The 15,515-nt window shown below is 37.7% G+C and overlaps 1 protein-coding gene across 1 annotated transcript; it reads left to right on the forward strand.

Annotated features, from left to right (window-relative positions):
* The first annotated feature begins 687 nt into the window (after positions 1–687).
* LOC110777896 (uncharacterized) lies at positions 688–12,077 on the forward strand. Its single transcript, XM_021982477.2, has 4 exons — positions 688–2,084; positions 8,233–8,804; positions 8,897–9,116; positions 10,584–12,077. Exons 1-4 carry the CDS (start codon positions 885–887, stop codon positions 11,922–11,924), a joined length of 3,333 nt encoding a protein of 1,110 aa, XP_021838169.1. The 5' UTR covers positions 688–884; the 3' UTR covers positions 11,925–12,077.
* The last annotated feature ends 3,438 nt before the right edge of the window (positions 12,078–15,515 follow it).

The following is a 15,515-nucleotide window of genomic DNA, read 5'->3' on the forward strand; positions in this document are numbered from 1 at the left end:
GGATTTTGACCCATTAATTTTGGGGTTGCTCGGGTTCGGATAAAATCGGGTTACGGGTCACAAAATCTTGTTCAGGACCCATTATTTTCGGGTCGGATTCGGTTCGGTTTTCAGGTCGGGTCGATTTTTAATAGGTCTATATTTTAGTAATAAATTGTCAATTATTTATAAAAATGCCATTTGATTGGAAAAAATTCCCAATGAATGAGTTAGACGACTCAATTCTTAATCCTCAGGAGACGGAGGGTTTCTAAATCTTAAGTGACTTGTGTCCACATGGACACAAGTGATCCAAATACAATCATCTTGAATACCAATACATAATATGTCAGTACCAAAATGCAAAATTGCTTAGAAATACCACCAATATAAGTCATACTCCCTCTGTCCCTTATATGAAAGCAAATGTTAGTATATAATATATTGTTGGCTTCATCTTAATATATATTTTCAAAATATTAATATTTTTACAAGTTTTTATAATATGTAGTTAAAGATATTGGTGGTCAAAGTTGAGCATTGGCAAGCGTGTCAAGTAGAAACGGTGCCAGTATTAAGGGACGGAGAGGGTATGTGTTATTATTGGTATTCACATAATTTGTATTGGTACTAACATATTCTGTATTGGTACTCTTGTGTTATATGGACACAAGTCACTTGTGATAAAAACTTCCTCCAGCAGACGTAGATTTGGTTTAAGTTTTGATCTATAACGATGGTGGATGCAACAATAAAGCATTCTTCAGTCTAGCATGAAATGGGTAGTATAATTGTATATGTCCATTGATACGGGAGTAGTTGTCTGCTCGGAGTGAGTTGCCATTACTACTCTTCAGATCCGTCCCTTAACTGTAATTTGTCACCACCACCGGGAAAGGGGGACGATGTTACCGCCGGAGCTTCAACCCTTACAGTATCGTCCTTACATATCACCGTCGTCATCTTCATCTTTGAGATTCAGTGGGGGTGGAAATCCTAACCCTAACCCTAGGTCTGATCGATTGAAGAATTCGCGATACACTCCATCCACCTTCGCTCACAATGCTCGGATCGCCATCGCTCTCGTCCCCTGCGCCGCCTTCCTTGTTGACCTTGGTGGTACTCCCGTCGTTGCCACCTTAATCCTGGGCCTCATGTGCTCTTACATCCTCGATTCCCTCAATTACAAGCCTGGCGCCTTCTTTGGAGTATGGTTTTCTCTGATATTCGCCCAGATCGCCTTCTTCTTCGGAGCCTGGTTCTCCCTCTCCTCTGCCTTCAACTCCATCTCTCTTGCCATTCTCGCCTCTTTGCTATGTGCTCAAACTACCTTTCTGATCGGGGTCTGGTCATCTCTTCAATTCAAATGGGTTCAGATGGAGAATCCTTCTACTGTACTTGCTTTGGAGCGCCTTCTCTTTGCCTGTGTTCCTGTTGTTGCTGCTTCCACCTTCACATGGGCCACTGTTTCTGCTCTTGGTATGGCCAATGCCTCTTACTATCTCATGTCTTTTAACTGTGTATTCTACTGGCTTTTTTCCCTTCCCTGTCCTTCGTCCTTCAAGTCTAAGCTCGAAGCTCCCCCTCGTTACCATGGCGGTGAACTTCCTGATGATATGTTCATTCTTGGTCCTCTAGAGAGCTGTTTTCATCTTCTTCATTTGCTCTTCTTTCCTTTGCTCTTTCACATTGCATCTCACTATTCCATCCTTTTTTCTTCCTCTTCCTCCTTATCCGATGCCTTCCTTCTATTCTTTGTCCCCTTCCTCTTTTTGCTCTATGCATCCACCAGGAATTCTCTCTGGTGGCTCACTAAAAATCCTTCCCAGCTGCATAGTATCCGCATCGTTAATGGGGCCATCGCTTTACTTGTCGTTGTTGTCTGCTTGGAAGTCAGGGTTGTTTTCCATTCTTTCGGCCGTTACATTCAGGTCCCTCCTCCTTTCAGTTATCTTCTTGTTACTGCTACAATGCTCGGTGGAGCAGCTGCTGTTGGTGCATTTGCCTTGGGTATGATTGCTGATGCTGTCACTTCTCTGGCCTTTTTCACCTTGGCTGTCATAGCTAGTGCTGCTGGCGCTGTTGTTGTGGGATTCCCCATTTGGGTATGTTCTGCACTTTTCTAATTTTTGCAATTCAGTATTACGGAGTACTTTGTTACTGACTGGTGCATTGAAAGAATGAAGATTTCATAGTTGTCTTGCTCATGCTTTTGAGTCATAATGTAGCTCACTAATCACGAATAAGTGAATAACATATCTAACCCAAGTCATTTACATAAGTTGACCCCAGTTTTTGCTTAGTCATCAGTCTTCACTGTATTTAAGTAAAAGGAACATTAGTACCTTGGAAAACAAGGGAAATCCCATTGACGTGACTTGCCTGCTGATGGAACTCGTCTTGTAGTCCATTTCTTTTGTGTTCTTATTTGTTCTTTATTAGCTTATGTTCCAATGACATTATAATATCAAGTTAATTATAATGTTGGGTAAGTAACATGAATTTCCATGAAGATAGTGTAGGGTTTCACTTTTATAGTTTTATGTGTATCCTTAAGTTAATGCCACCTTTGCAAAATTCTTGACTATTCTGATGAAAACTCAAGAAGTTTTATTGGGTCAGTTGTCTTGATGTCATAGTTTTGAGGTTATCTTCCTTACTTGGGGTTTTGGGGGTGTAACACTTGTAACATTCATAGTTGGAAGGGGAAGACTTCATTTTGCTTAAATTTCCTCTTTTTCTTTTCCTCTTCAAGATTTCTTTTTGATCAGTCACCCAGCTCTTGTTGGTATGAGTTGTAGTTCAAGAGCTGATGACTTATTCTTATAGCTACTATTAGAGAAGTACTTACTGTCACCTTTTATATTCCTTTTCGGGGTGTCTCTTTGAGATTGCTCCATACCTTAATGAAAAGTTTTTCCACTTGCTCTCACTCTATCTCCCTCCTCATGGGTCCACTTTATCAAACCATGTGCACATTTTACACCTAATTCTTAATAAAGTGAATTTTGGTTATGGGGCAATAGAAAGGGATGGATAGAGTATAGGACTATAGGGTAATACAAAAATAGTAAAGGTCCAAAATGGCTGCCTTCATTTTCTTGTTATTTTCTCCCGCATATTGCTGATTCCCCCTTTTTGGTCCTTTATTCTCTATCAACTTAAATCTTTGATTTTTTTTGTTCTTTTGATTACTTTCCAAGTATTGCATTTTCCCTTTTTGTCCCTTTCACATTTAGACTATCATCTCTCCGGGGAAAAAAGTTACGTTTAATAATATCTTATAGTCATTGTGCTATAATTGTTAATTGTCTTGTCCACATTTCCCCATTTCATTATGTTAATTCTTTATTATAAAGTGTTAAAAGCTTCCCCCCCCCCCCCCCCCCAAGTTTTGGTATTGGAAGTATGAACCATTTTCTATGTTCCTTTTGGTTCTTATTTGATAAAATTAATGCTATACGGAGTATTATAGTAAACATCTTCTCATAGTTTTTAGAGGCCTAACACTAATCCATATTGACTCCCAATTGCGCAAGACTTGGCAATCGAGCGTCACATTTTAGTTCAAAATATAGCCACTGCCACTCATGTAAATAAATAGAGTTTATAGAGAACCACCAATTTTAATGATATCAGTGAAAACGGAACACTAGGAGTTTATTTTATGGGAAACTCAAAGAATTAGCGGTCCGCTTCTAGTTTCTCAAGAACCTAGAGAAAACTACTTTCTTGGGCTAATACCTCTGATTCAGCTCAACTATACACTTTAGTCATCTTTTCTCTGTCTTATCTTTGTAAACGACCACAGGAGCATTTTCTCAAAAAAAAGAAAAAAAGAACAATACACATTTATCTCCTTTATTTGATGGCTTTGGATTTTAAAAGTTGGAGTAGTTTAGCCTTTCTTAATAAGATTTTGATGGTATGAAAGTAGAAATTATGCCAGTAGTTTGGGACTTCTACTGGTAATGATATATATTTCGTAGTAAGATTTTGATGGTATGAAACTGATTAAGTTTATGTGACTTGAATTGTTTAGGCATGGCCCTTCTCATAACTTGTGTCTAGTTCCTTAGGTTGGAGGTTATTGGTGAGAAGCTAAATAGGTTCTAAGAGATCATTTGGGATGATCTTAAATTCACGGTGAAGTTTGTAAATGGAGATTTTAGATGAATTTGGTGTACATTGATTTTACTTGTGCGATTTGAGCTCTTCTTCATTTGGGAGTGGAATTTTTCCTTTTCACACTTTTGGAGAACCTCTAGCTATTATGGAGACGAAGGTTGAATTGTATAGTTAAGGGGAGGATTTTTCAATTAGTTAGGAGGATTGAATCCTTTTCTCATGATGGATAAACCGTCCAATCTTCTACTGCTAATAAAATATACTTCCTCTGTTATTATTTATATGACATAATTATTTAGTCACATTTGACAATGCACGATTTTAAACATTAACATCTTCAACCACGGATAAGAAAAAAATATAAAAGTTGATATTTAAAAAATATTTATTGAGACGAATCTAACAAAACCCCACATGATGACATGACTATGTTTTTTTCTTAAGTATAAATCACAAAAGGAAGTCCAGTAGCTTGTGTGAATAGTGTCCAAAATCCAATTGTGTCATATAAATAAGAATGGAGGAAGCATTTTCTTAATAAAAAAAAAGAGACAAACCATCCAATCTTTTTTTTTGAGAGGGGAACTTGGACTTAAGGGGTACTAATTGGGATAAATTAATTCTGTTAGTGTCTTTATGGGCCAAGGTGGATAGGACTTTCAAAGGCTATTCAATCTGGGAAATACCAAGGAATTGGGCTAATTTGTTTGTACTTTCTTTTGAGGACACCTTGCCTCCATGCTGTACTCTTTCTACTGTTTTAATAAGTATTTTTCATGTAAAAAAAGGCTTAAGGGGTTCTACTAGAGTGATTTGTTAAATATTTGGAAGTATGTGACTATCTTGCTCCAGTGCCAATCATGTCGCGGAGTAATTCTCATCATCTGACTGTAACCTATTACTTTTATCTAGTTGTGCATGCCAGGTATTGTTCACGAACCCTTCTTTTTCGTGTTCACGAACCCTTCTTTTTCGTTGTTATAACGAACTGCCTTACGTACCAATCTATCATGTCCCGCTAACCTCCATATTTCTAGTCATACTCTTTCCCTTTTAATATTAATAACTTATCCTACTTTGGGGGTGGGGGGTTGTGGACTTGTGGGTATCCTATGGATCCGAGACCCCATCCTTGATCTTGTCGTATCATATGGGGCCCATGATTTATTCAATTGGGGAAGCTAAGTCGGTGCCATTTATGATGCTTTAGTGGAACTTGTCATATGATTTGTAGAGACAACTCACATTCATTTTTTGTTGTTTACAAAAAAAATTAGAGACAGCTCACATTCATTTTTTGTTGTTTACAAAAAAAATTGCATGAAGCATAATTGTTTTTTGTTTCATATGCGTTCCTACTATGTTCAAATTTCTTTATGTCTTATTTACCCCAATTGAACTCCGTCAAGGGTTTGTATTTATCTTGAATCAAGTATTCATATAGAAAAAGGAAGTACTGTAGGAGGGAAAGAGCAGAGAAAATTATGTAATGCAGAGAATATCCTCACAAATGGGCTACAAGCTAGCAAATAAGTTGATCTAAAATGTGTGCATATGAATTAGTTATGTGAATAACATATGCAAAGTCTTAAAAGTTGTTTATGTGTTGGAAAATTCAAGCCTTGACGTATCACTGTAATATGTATCTGTCTTAGTTTTAAAAAGCGCGAAGCGCACTGAAGCGCAAAAGGGCCCTGGAGCTTAAGCGCACGCTTTTCGTAGGCGAAGCGCATCCGAAAAGAAATAATAAATTTTCAAAAGTTCAGAAAATATGGAGAAAATATGGAAAGAAAATATGAAAATAAAAAGAGAAATCAAAACGATGAAAGAAAAATTCAGCATCCGACGGGAAAAATCCGTCGAGAAGGCTAGAGAAATCAGGCTACGGGAGAAAATTGCACTAGGGTTTTCAAAAACTTCCCAAATATTCGCTTTTTAAAAAAAAGAAATCACGTGATACTTTAAAAAAGAATATTAGAGTCACGTGGCTTTATTTTTTATAAAAAAGAAGGATCTGATGTGCCTAGACTACAGGAAGCGCTAGGAAGCGCAGAAGCACCGAAGCGCTAGGAAGCGCGCGCTTCTTGTATGTCGCTAGTCTTCGGGTGGCAGAAGCATTTTGTTGTGAGCTTCTGGGCTTCCGAGCTTTAAGCGCAAAAAAGCGCGCTTTTTAAAACTAAGGTATCTGTACGACTGTACCCCCACACTCAAACCTGAGTAACAAAGTCTTAAAAAATTGTTTCTGCGTTGGGAAATTCGAGCCTTGACGTGTATTGACACTGTAATATGTATCTTTACCCTCACACTCAAACCTGAGTAAAATAACTACCCTTATTTATAATGTCGTTGTTTGAAATTTCAGAATGATTATATTTTTGAGCACTACCGTTTTCCCCTATTTAGGATGTCATAAATTCTAAACTTCAATTTTGTAGAAAGAGATGAAATACTGTTAAGGCACTTGCTCTTTTTAAAGTTTTCAGCTATGTATTACCTTTCAAAAGCAAGATCTTGAATATAGGAAGGAGAGAGGAGAAGCTAATGTAGATGTTAAATCTGTTTTTAACAAGATAAAGTTTCCTGTGAATTGACAACTCCATTTGAAGGCCATGATGACAAGAAGGCTGTACAGGGTAATTGAGTCGGAAAGCTTTGGAACTTAATGCTAGTGAGATTTTGTATTGTCAGAGGAATGGCTTTAAAAACGTTCTTAGGGTTTGGATTTGTATGTTGTAAGGTGCCTCGTGTCCTTTATTTTGGAGATTTTGCCTATAATAGCACCAACTTTAGGCAATTTACTATCATTGACACGAACTTGACACCATCAATACTAGAAACTGTTTGTATTTCTACTTCTAATTAAAGGTTTTACCGGAGATGCTTATGTGGCATGTTATTTTTTGGATGTGTATGTTTTTTTCTGTATGCTTACATGGCATGTATCATTTTGGATGTGTATGTTTCAAGTCCTTGCCTCTTTTTTTTTTTTTTTGGTGTGAATCTCTCTTTTGTAACAGGACAATAACTTGACTCCCTATAACCAGTAATACATTTTTTCCCCTCATCTCAGTCTTCCTTTTCCACTTCACCAAACCCATGCTGTTGTCTCTCGCTCTCCGCTTATGGGATTTAAGAAGAAAATCTGAAAATGAGACATTGCTTACGAAGAAGTAAATGTTTGAAATTTTAAATAGAAATAGTAACCTCTTCATCATTATCATTATCATTACCCCATTGCCTCAAAGAGGCTCCCGCAAGAAGCGGGGTAAGGGGGGATCGGGTGTACGCAACCTTACCGCTGCAATTGCAGAGAGGTTGTTTCCAATTGAACCAAAAGCAATAACGGGACGACCATCTTCTACTTCATGGAAAGGAAGCGAAGAGGTTTTAAGAGCCATTTTGATTTAGTCCATTACTTCCCATAGCTAAAAAAAACAAATGAATCTTTGGCTCCATCGGAAATGGACATAGAAATAGTAACATCTTAATGTTATAAAATTATAAATCTATGAGAGATTCATGCCATATCTTTAGTGCAATCTTAGTTCTGTAACACCCGATTACTATTAGACCTAGGAATATTAGAAGTTTGTTTTGTAACTTTTAGCCAAACAGGTTATCAAGTTGTTATGAATGGTTGAAGAGAGTCCAAAAGACGCAGAGTTTATGTTGTACTTAGGCAAATAGCCCTTATTATTTTTCTAATCTTGGGATCAAAATGGCTACAAACATTTGTGCTAGATGAATGCTTATTACATTGCTTGTGAGTTTGAAATGTAAAAGGCTGAGTCCTGTAATTCTTTTGTGGATGATGTCCTCATTCTTGTGGCCTTATTTTGTCTAAGAGCTTTCTTTGTCGACGGTAATTGAGCCTTGTGAGGATTCACATAGGATAACTCTTTGGCGAGAGAATCTTCTTGAAATTACACATGCATATCTTGCAAGTCGCACCTGTTGTGTACTTGTGTTTACCTGATAAAATTATTTTTTCTACTTTGACCCGAGAAAAGGGTATCAAGAAACAGGCAAGAAAATAAAGAATTGTGTGTACAACGATAGTTATACTGTGTTTCTATTCATGTCAACATTTCTTCACATTAACTTTATTCCTTCCATTATTTGCAGCTGCTTCCGCTTCCTGCAGTGTCTGGATTTTATCTTGCTCGTTTTTTGGTTAAGAAGTCTTTGCCGTCATATTTTGCTTTTCTCGTGCTTGGGAGCCTGATGGTTATGTGGTTTGTGATGCATAATTTCTGGGATCTCAACATATGGTTGGCAGGCATGTCTCTGAAATCCTTCTGTAAGCTCATCGTTGCAGGTGTTGTCCTTGCTATGGCTACTCCTGGCTTGGCTCTTTTCCCTCCTAAGCTTAAGTTTCTGACTGAGGCTGCTTTAATCAGCCACGCTGTGCTGCTGTGCCACATTGAGAATCGATTCTTCAATTACAGCAGCATATATTATTATGGTCTGGAGGATGATGTGATGTACCCTAGCTACATGGTTATGTTAACAACTTTTCTTGGCTTGGCTCTGGTAAGGAGGCTTACTTCAGATAGCAGAATTGGGCCCAAGGCAGTCTGGATTTTGACTTGTCTGTATGCTTCAAAGCTAGCAATGTTGTTTATCATGTCGAAGTCTGTTGTATGGGTCTCAGCTGTCCTATTATTGGCCGTTTCTCCTCCCTTGCTTCTTTACAAGTATCAACTCATCCTCGATACATTTTCATAAGTTATATTATGAATTTGGTTACTTCTGGTTAATCAATGAACTGTCATTTTGTATCTTGCAGGGACAAGTCAAAAACAGCCTCAAAGATGAAACCTCAGCAAGGATATATGCATTCTTTTGTGGTTGCTTTCGCTGTCTGGTTTTGTCGTGAAGCCATTTTTGAATCTCTTCAATGGTGGTATGGCAGACCTCCAGCTGATGGCCTACTGTTGGGTTTCTGCATCATTTTGATAGGAGTGGCTTGCATTCCTATAGTTGCCCTCCACTTTTCCCATGTGCTGGTATGATACTTATTGTCGTTTATTGTTGTAGTTATATTAAGTTCATAGACTTCCCTCAAAAAATAAAAAAGGTTAAGTTCATGGACTTTATTCATGGAGAGACAGAACACTGTAGATATCTGATATTCGATACAATGTATGAATTCACAGAATCACTTGAAATATCACATTTCTTTTCTGCTGGCTAGAAATTTGGATGTGGATAGTGGGTTTTTCAATAAATCCATTATACCTTTTGAGGGATACATAACATTAGAAACTGGAAGATCTTGTCTGACATCCATTTGTTAGTCATTGTAGCCCTCTATTACGTGATATGATAATCATGTAATATAACTTGCACACTACAGATAAGTGATTCTCTCCTGGTATTTCAGGTAGCATATCTTGTATGTTAAGTAACAAATACTTCTTTTAAAACACTTATTTATGGAAGTCATACTTATTTGATACCGATATGATTGTCTAACATTATAATTGAGCATGCATGTGATTTTGGTATTAGCTTATCTTGATAGAAAATGTGCTAATGTTTTTCGTTTCAAAGTATTCTTCTTCAATTTATATTTCCATTTAGTGCATTCTATGGAGATAGTTCATGTGGTGTCATGTGATGTCTTACCTAAAACCCTAGAGCAATGCCTGTACTTCGATGGTCCTAGAAATTTCACAAGCTAATGCTCGATTAAGAGTCTTGTATACTTTGGACTTGACTTGTACTGATCAGCTCCGAGAAGCTAATTTGCAAGATGATGTTTGAATTGTGAAACACCAAAATGTGATGTGAACTGAACCCTTCTTGAGAACCGTCTACAAGATACCTTTTTCAAGGCATGAATGTTCAACCTTTTGTTTTGTTATTAATTTAGTTCTAAATGATTCTACCTACTTGTTCTTCTTCACATGAAGGGTAGTTAAGGAGATGGAGATGGAGATGGAGATGCAGATAGAGGCTTCTAGTCAAATTATCCAGTTACCTCTAAGACTCCGTTTGTTTTGACGGAAAACATTTTCCCGGAAATTGATTTTCCCATTTTCCTTAGTTTGTTTTACCCCAAGGGAGGAGCAATTTTCCAGAGGTGGGAAACAACTTTACTTTCCTTGGGGGAAAAATAGCTTTCCTTTTGAAAAGAAGGAATGCCACATTTCTCTCTCTAATTCCTTACATGTCTTTTTCTCTCCTCCTATCTATCTCTCCTTTCCACTTCTATGTTCTCTCTCTTTATAACTTCTCTTGTAAGGAAACAAACAAAGGAAAGCTATTTCCCATGATGTTTTCCTTTGAAAATTGTTTTCCATGGAAAATCATTCTCCTTTGAAATTGTTTTCCTTCGAAACAAATTGTTTTCCTTAGACATAAGAGTGCTAGAAGTTTCTGGAGATGTGTGATTCTGTACTCATTTATACAATTATACGTTTTGAATTGATATTCTAAGTGGTGTTTATTTCTCCTTGTGATTTGTGTAGATTGCCAAAAGGTGCTTAGTACTTGTGGTGGCAACTGGACTTCTCTTTATCTTGCTGCAGCCACCCATCCCATTTTCATGGACTTATCATTCTGACCTCATTAAAGCTGCTCATCAGACTGGAGACGACATCTCTATATATGGCTTTGTGGCAGGGAGAGCTACATGGCCTTCTTGGCTTCTTATTGTGGCTATCTTGCTCACCCTTGCTGCAACAACCTCATTAATTCCTATAAAGTACGTTGTCGAGTTAAGAACCTTTTATTCCATTGCTGTTGGTATTGCTGTGGGTGTCTACATATCTTTTGAGTTCTTCCCTCAAGCTGTTGTCCTGCAAGCCCTAATTGTTTTAACCATGATCTGCACCTCGGTATTTGGTGTCTTCACACATTTCCCATCTGCTTCTAGCACAAAAGGTTTACCATGGGTTTTTGCTCTCCTTGTTGCACTTTTCCCTGTAACCTACTTATTAGAAGGTCAGGTTAGAATTAAAAGCCTCATAGATGGTGGAGATATCACAGAAGAGGAACAGAGACTAACTACAATATTGTCTGTTGAGGGTGCGAGGACGTCACTCCTTGGATTATATGCTGCAATCTTTATGCTTATCGCATTGGAAGTAAAGTTTGAGTTGACTTCGATAGTGCGGGAGAAAGCTCTTGAAAGGGGTGGTTATAAGCCGAGTCAATCTGGTCAAAGCAGTTTGGCAAATTTCCCTGCCAAAATGAGATTTTTGCAGCAGCGTAGAGCTTCCATGGTGCCAACATTCACTATTAGGAGGATGGCTGCCGAGGGAGCCTGGATGCCTGCAGTTGGTAATGTTGCTACTATTTTGTGCTTCGCAATATGCTTGATCTTGAATGTTAATCTCACTGGTGGTTCAAATCGTGCTATATTCTTGCTGGCTCCGATCTTGCTGCTACTCAATCAGGATTCTGATTTTGTTGCTGGGTTTGGTGATAAACAACGGTATTTTCCTGTTGTTGTTGTTATTTCATCCTATTTAGTCTTAACTGCTTTACACAGCATTTGGGAAGAAGTGTGGAATGGAAATGCTGGTTGGGGGTTGGAGATAGGTGGGCCAGACTGGTTTTTTGCAGTAAAAAATGTGGCTCTCCTGATTCTGACATTCCCAAGCCATATTCTTTTTAACCAGTTTGTGTGGAGCTACACAAAGCAGAAGGACATGGCCCCTTTGCTTACTCTACCTCTAAATCTGCCAGCCATCATAATTACAGATGTGATCAAGGTCAAAATTTTAGGGCTGTTGGGAGTTATTTATTCCTTGGCCCAATATCTAATATCAAGACAACAGTACATTTCCGGATTGAAATATATCTAGATATGCAGAAACTTTGTACAATACTTTTTTGTAATCGTCAGATGGGAATTTCAGGTTCGTCTTTGGCCACTCATGGTTTAGCATAGTTTGAGTTGTACATTGGTTGCTTGAGCTGGCTGTTGATTTTGAAATCCATATATTAGCGCTCTAAAATGATGTGTGTTCAAGTTTCTTTGCCATGTAATTGTGGTAAAATTGCATTTGCTGTAACTTTTATTATGCCTGAAGCACCTGTTAAAAGAAAGAAGTGAAGCCTAGATTGGCGGCAACTGAGTGCCGTTAGAGAGTGCAGGTGATGGGGTGGGGGGTTGTAGGAAGGCTGAACGACGAGACTTGCTGCCCTTTAGACGTGAGATTGTCAGCACATCTGCTTGTACTGAAAATATGGGGCTGATGCAATGGTATTGTGATTTTTTGTATTTCATTTTAAATTGATTTTTTGATGTCTGCCTGCTTCTACGATTTGTGCCGTGTAAAATATCTCAAGAAAACCTGCAAACTTGGATGTGAGAAAACTCCGCCTGACAGTAACTATTTGGAATGAGTTGGTGACATGTCTTCAGCTTCGAGGATAATTGTTGGAGGATGAAGTGTGACGTAACTATTTGAAATAAGGTGCTTGCATTTGCAGCTGATACCGGGGTGGGGGTGTTCTGGTCTGTAGGTTAGAATATTAGATTAGTTCCTTATGTCCCAATAAGGAGTGAAATCTGGGATGGGTTTGAAATCAGTTGTTGTCTTGGATGTGCAGGTTATAGTTTTTTTTTTTTTTTTTTTTTTTTTTTTTTTTTTTGACATAAGCTTAATCATACATATAAGAAAGAGTTTTACAACACTACAAGGTCTTTATAGACCTTTACAAAACCTACATTAACAACATGAGCACTGGTAGCTCTTACATCAAAAACTAGAAATGACAAGCTTAAAGTAATTGCTATCCGTGCTGGCCCTTGGCTGTTGGACTCCTGTTGTAAGTAGCACCACTTCAAATTGTGCGTGCCAAAACCTACAATACACATGCTTCCCAATTTTCCTTTTCTACAAAGGGTGAAGCTTGGGTGAAAACAACTGAGATGGTCCTCTAATAACCTGTGGCATTTGAAAGATAATGCAAGACACAAAAGGAAAGTAACGTCACGGGGCAACAAACCTCTAAACCTCCCTTTCAAGAGGAAAAGACACAACTCGATTAGCATGCTATGAATCCCCCAAAAAGGGGGAGCAGCGCTCATATATGAAATTTTGAATGCAATGAGAATAAAACTCATCGCAAACCTAAACTGAGACTTAACGGTCAGTCCCAATGACCTCCGATTAACCAAATCGGAACAAACACCCAAACCCGTGAAAACCAAACTTCCCCCCAACATAATCCCACACCTAGTAAATGAAGACCTACATAAAATAGACCCTCATAAACCCCGTCAAACCCACTAACAAGGTCACCGTTGTCATATTTGACAACATCCAGGACAAGAACTTCCCCAAAAATAAGACACCAAATATTGGGGAAGGGTAGGGCATCTCTTCCCTTGACCACCCTATTCCTAGGGCTTAATCCCAAACTTACTTCACCTAAAACCTTTGTAAACTGATACACCCATAAAGGACATTCAAACAAGAAGCCCACTTGCATCAACACTAAGGAAGCATAAGAACCAACATAAACACCAGGAAAACAACCAACCCCTAAGCAAATTACTAAGCTAAACAACCACAACAACATAACAAACATTCCGAGAAACAACTAAAAGAAACACTAAAACTTAAAACCAACAAAAATAGCCAAAACAGGGAAGTATGAAAACTATCAAAATCGGAAATGGTTAGTTCAATCCCAAAACAGAGACCCTCTACTTATCTTTACCTTTACCGTCAAGATCGGGGTTCTCCGACACTACAAGACGGCGGCGATAGGATCCCTCTACTAAACTTTACCTTTACCGTCAAGATCGGAGTTATCCGACACAACGAGACGGCGGCGATTAGAAAAGATTTGAGATTTGAAAAACCAAAAAACCCCAATAACAGATCACAACCAAAAATAGCGATTCCAATCCCAAATTAGACACCCTAACCTAAACTTTTACCTTTACCGACGATGTTACGACGGCGGCGTTTGGGGTGAATTTGGAAATGGCGTCCCAAGTTGTTGATCTGGCCTGATTAACCTCCCTTAACGAATTGGCAAATCGTTGATGGCCGGATCTAAAGAACACTCGCTAAAAGAACGACGCTCCTCGGAGATGAGCTTCCACCGCTTCCTCTAAACTCTGGACGGAAACGTAGGACAACTACTTCGACGAACTATGCAGGTTATAGTTATGGAAGTGATAATGGCTGATTTTGTTTGTTTGTTCGTCAAACCCTAAACCCTAAATTCTACTTGTATTATTTGATCAATATATTCAAAGTGCTTATTTTTTAGGAAAAAATGATTCTAATTATCCAACCTAACGACGATTTCCGTTAATAATCCAATATTTGGATTATTATTTATTAATCTAACCTTTATACTCCATTAACTTTTATTGCATTCAATCGGTCACCAACCTGATACAACAGGTAACCTATACACGTGTCATGCACCAATTCGTTAAATATTTTTTTTTAAATAATTTATTGTTCTCTTATTTTTTTTTCAATTCCTCCCTTCCTTCTTCATTATCTTCTTGTAATTTTGATCATTATCTTGTTCATCCTCATCAACCCTTTTCTATCTCCCCTTTCCCCGTCTCCTTTCCTCGTCTCCTTCATTGTCAATTGATCAATTCAATTGCTTTCATCTTTCTCCTCTCCATTAATGGCGGTTAGAAAAAAATCAGTAGATGGTGATGGAAGATAACAAGATCTTCAACAACAAGATTTCCCGATCTCCTTTTTATCCTTGGTTATTGTAATAGCCTAATTTTGATGTTTAATTTAGAAATTTGTGGTTGATTTTAGCGAAATATTTTTGTTTTATTTATTGTTTTTGCGGTTCACCAATACCAATATATTGTTATAATTATTAGGTTTCAACGGATTAGGATTTTCTTGGGCATGTGTATTTCCTGGATTTTCATTAATTCGTGCTAATTCAACAACAACAAAGCCTTGGTCCCAAAATGTCCGAAAATGTTTTGGGGTCGGCTAAAATGAATTATCGGAGGAGATCGTTATTGTCACTAATCAAACCAGAAAGAAGCGGGAAGTTAAAAAATAACAAACAAGGAAGAGAAAGTGGAATTAATGAAAGTAAGATAAGAGGAAAATGTATATATATTACAGAAAAAATATTATAAGAGATAATAAAAATAAGTAGAGTTTAAAATAAATGAATAAGTAAAATAAGTACATTTCAAAATAGCATGTAAAATTAAAAAAAGAAAAAAGGAATTTTAAAAAAAATAAAAATAAATAAAAAATAAAAAGAAACAAGAAAATGGAAGCCGTAAAGATCCTGATTTACCTTTGCTCTAGCCTCTCTTACGACCTTCTTTGCTTCCCTTTTAGCCTCCCTGTACTTCTCGTAGTTCTCATCACTTCTACATTTTTCCAACTCTTTATAGCTTGTTACACAACTTCGTTACGCCAAGATGTGTCCTTACT

Source organism: Spinacia oleracea, chromosome 1, assembly GCF_020520425.1.
Source record: "Spinacia oleracea cultivar Varoflay chromosome 1, BTI_SOV_V1, whole genome shotgun sequence".
NCBI classification, from domain to species: Eukaryota; Viridiplantae; Streptophyta; class Magnoliopsida; order Caryophyllales; family Amaranthaceae; genus Spinacia; species Spinacia oleracea.

Excerpts from the sequence above, each read along its gene's own strand:
- LOC110777896 (XM_021982477.2), top strand. The coding sequence starts at position 885 with ATGTTACCGCCGGAGCTTCAACCCTTACAGTATCGTCCTTACATATCA. Across the intron at positions 2,085-8,232 it reads TTGTGGGATTCCCCATTTGG|CTGCTTCCGCTTCCTGCAGT; the intron begins GTATGTTCTGCA and ends CATTATTTGCAG. Across the intron at positions 8,805-8,896 it reads CCTCCCTTGCTTCTTTACAA|GGACAAGTCAAAAACAGCCT; the intron begins GTATCAACTCAT and ends TGTATCTTGCAG.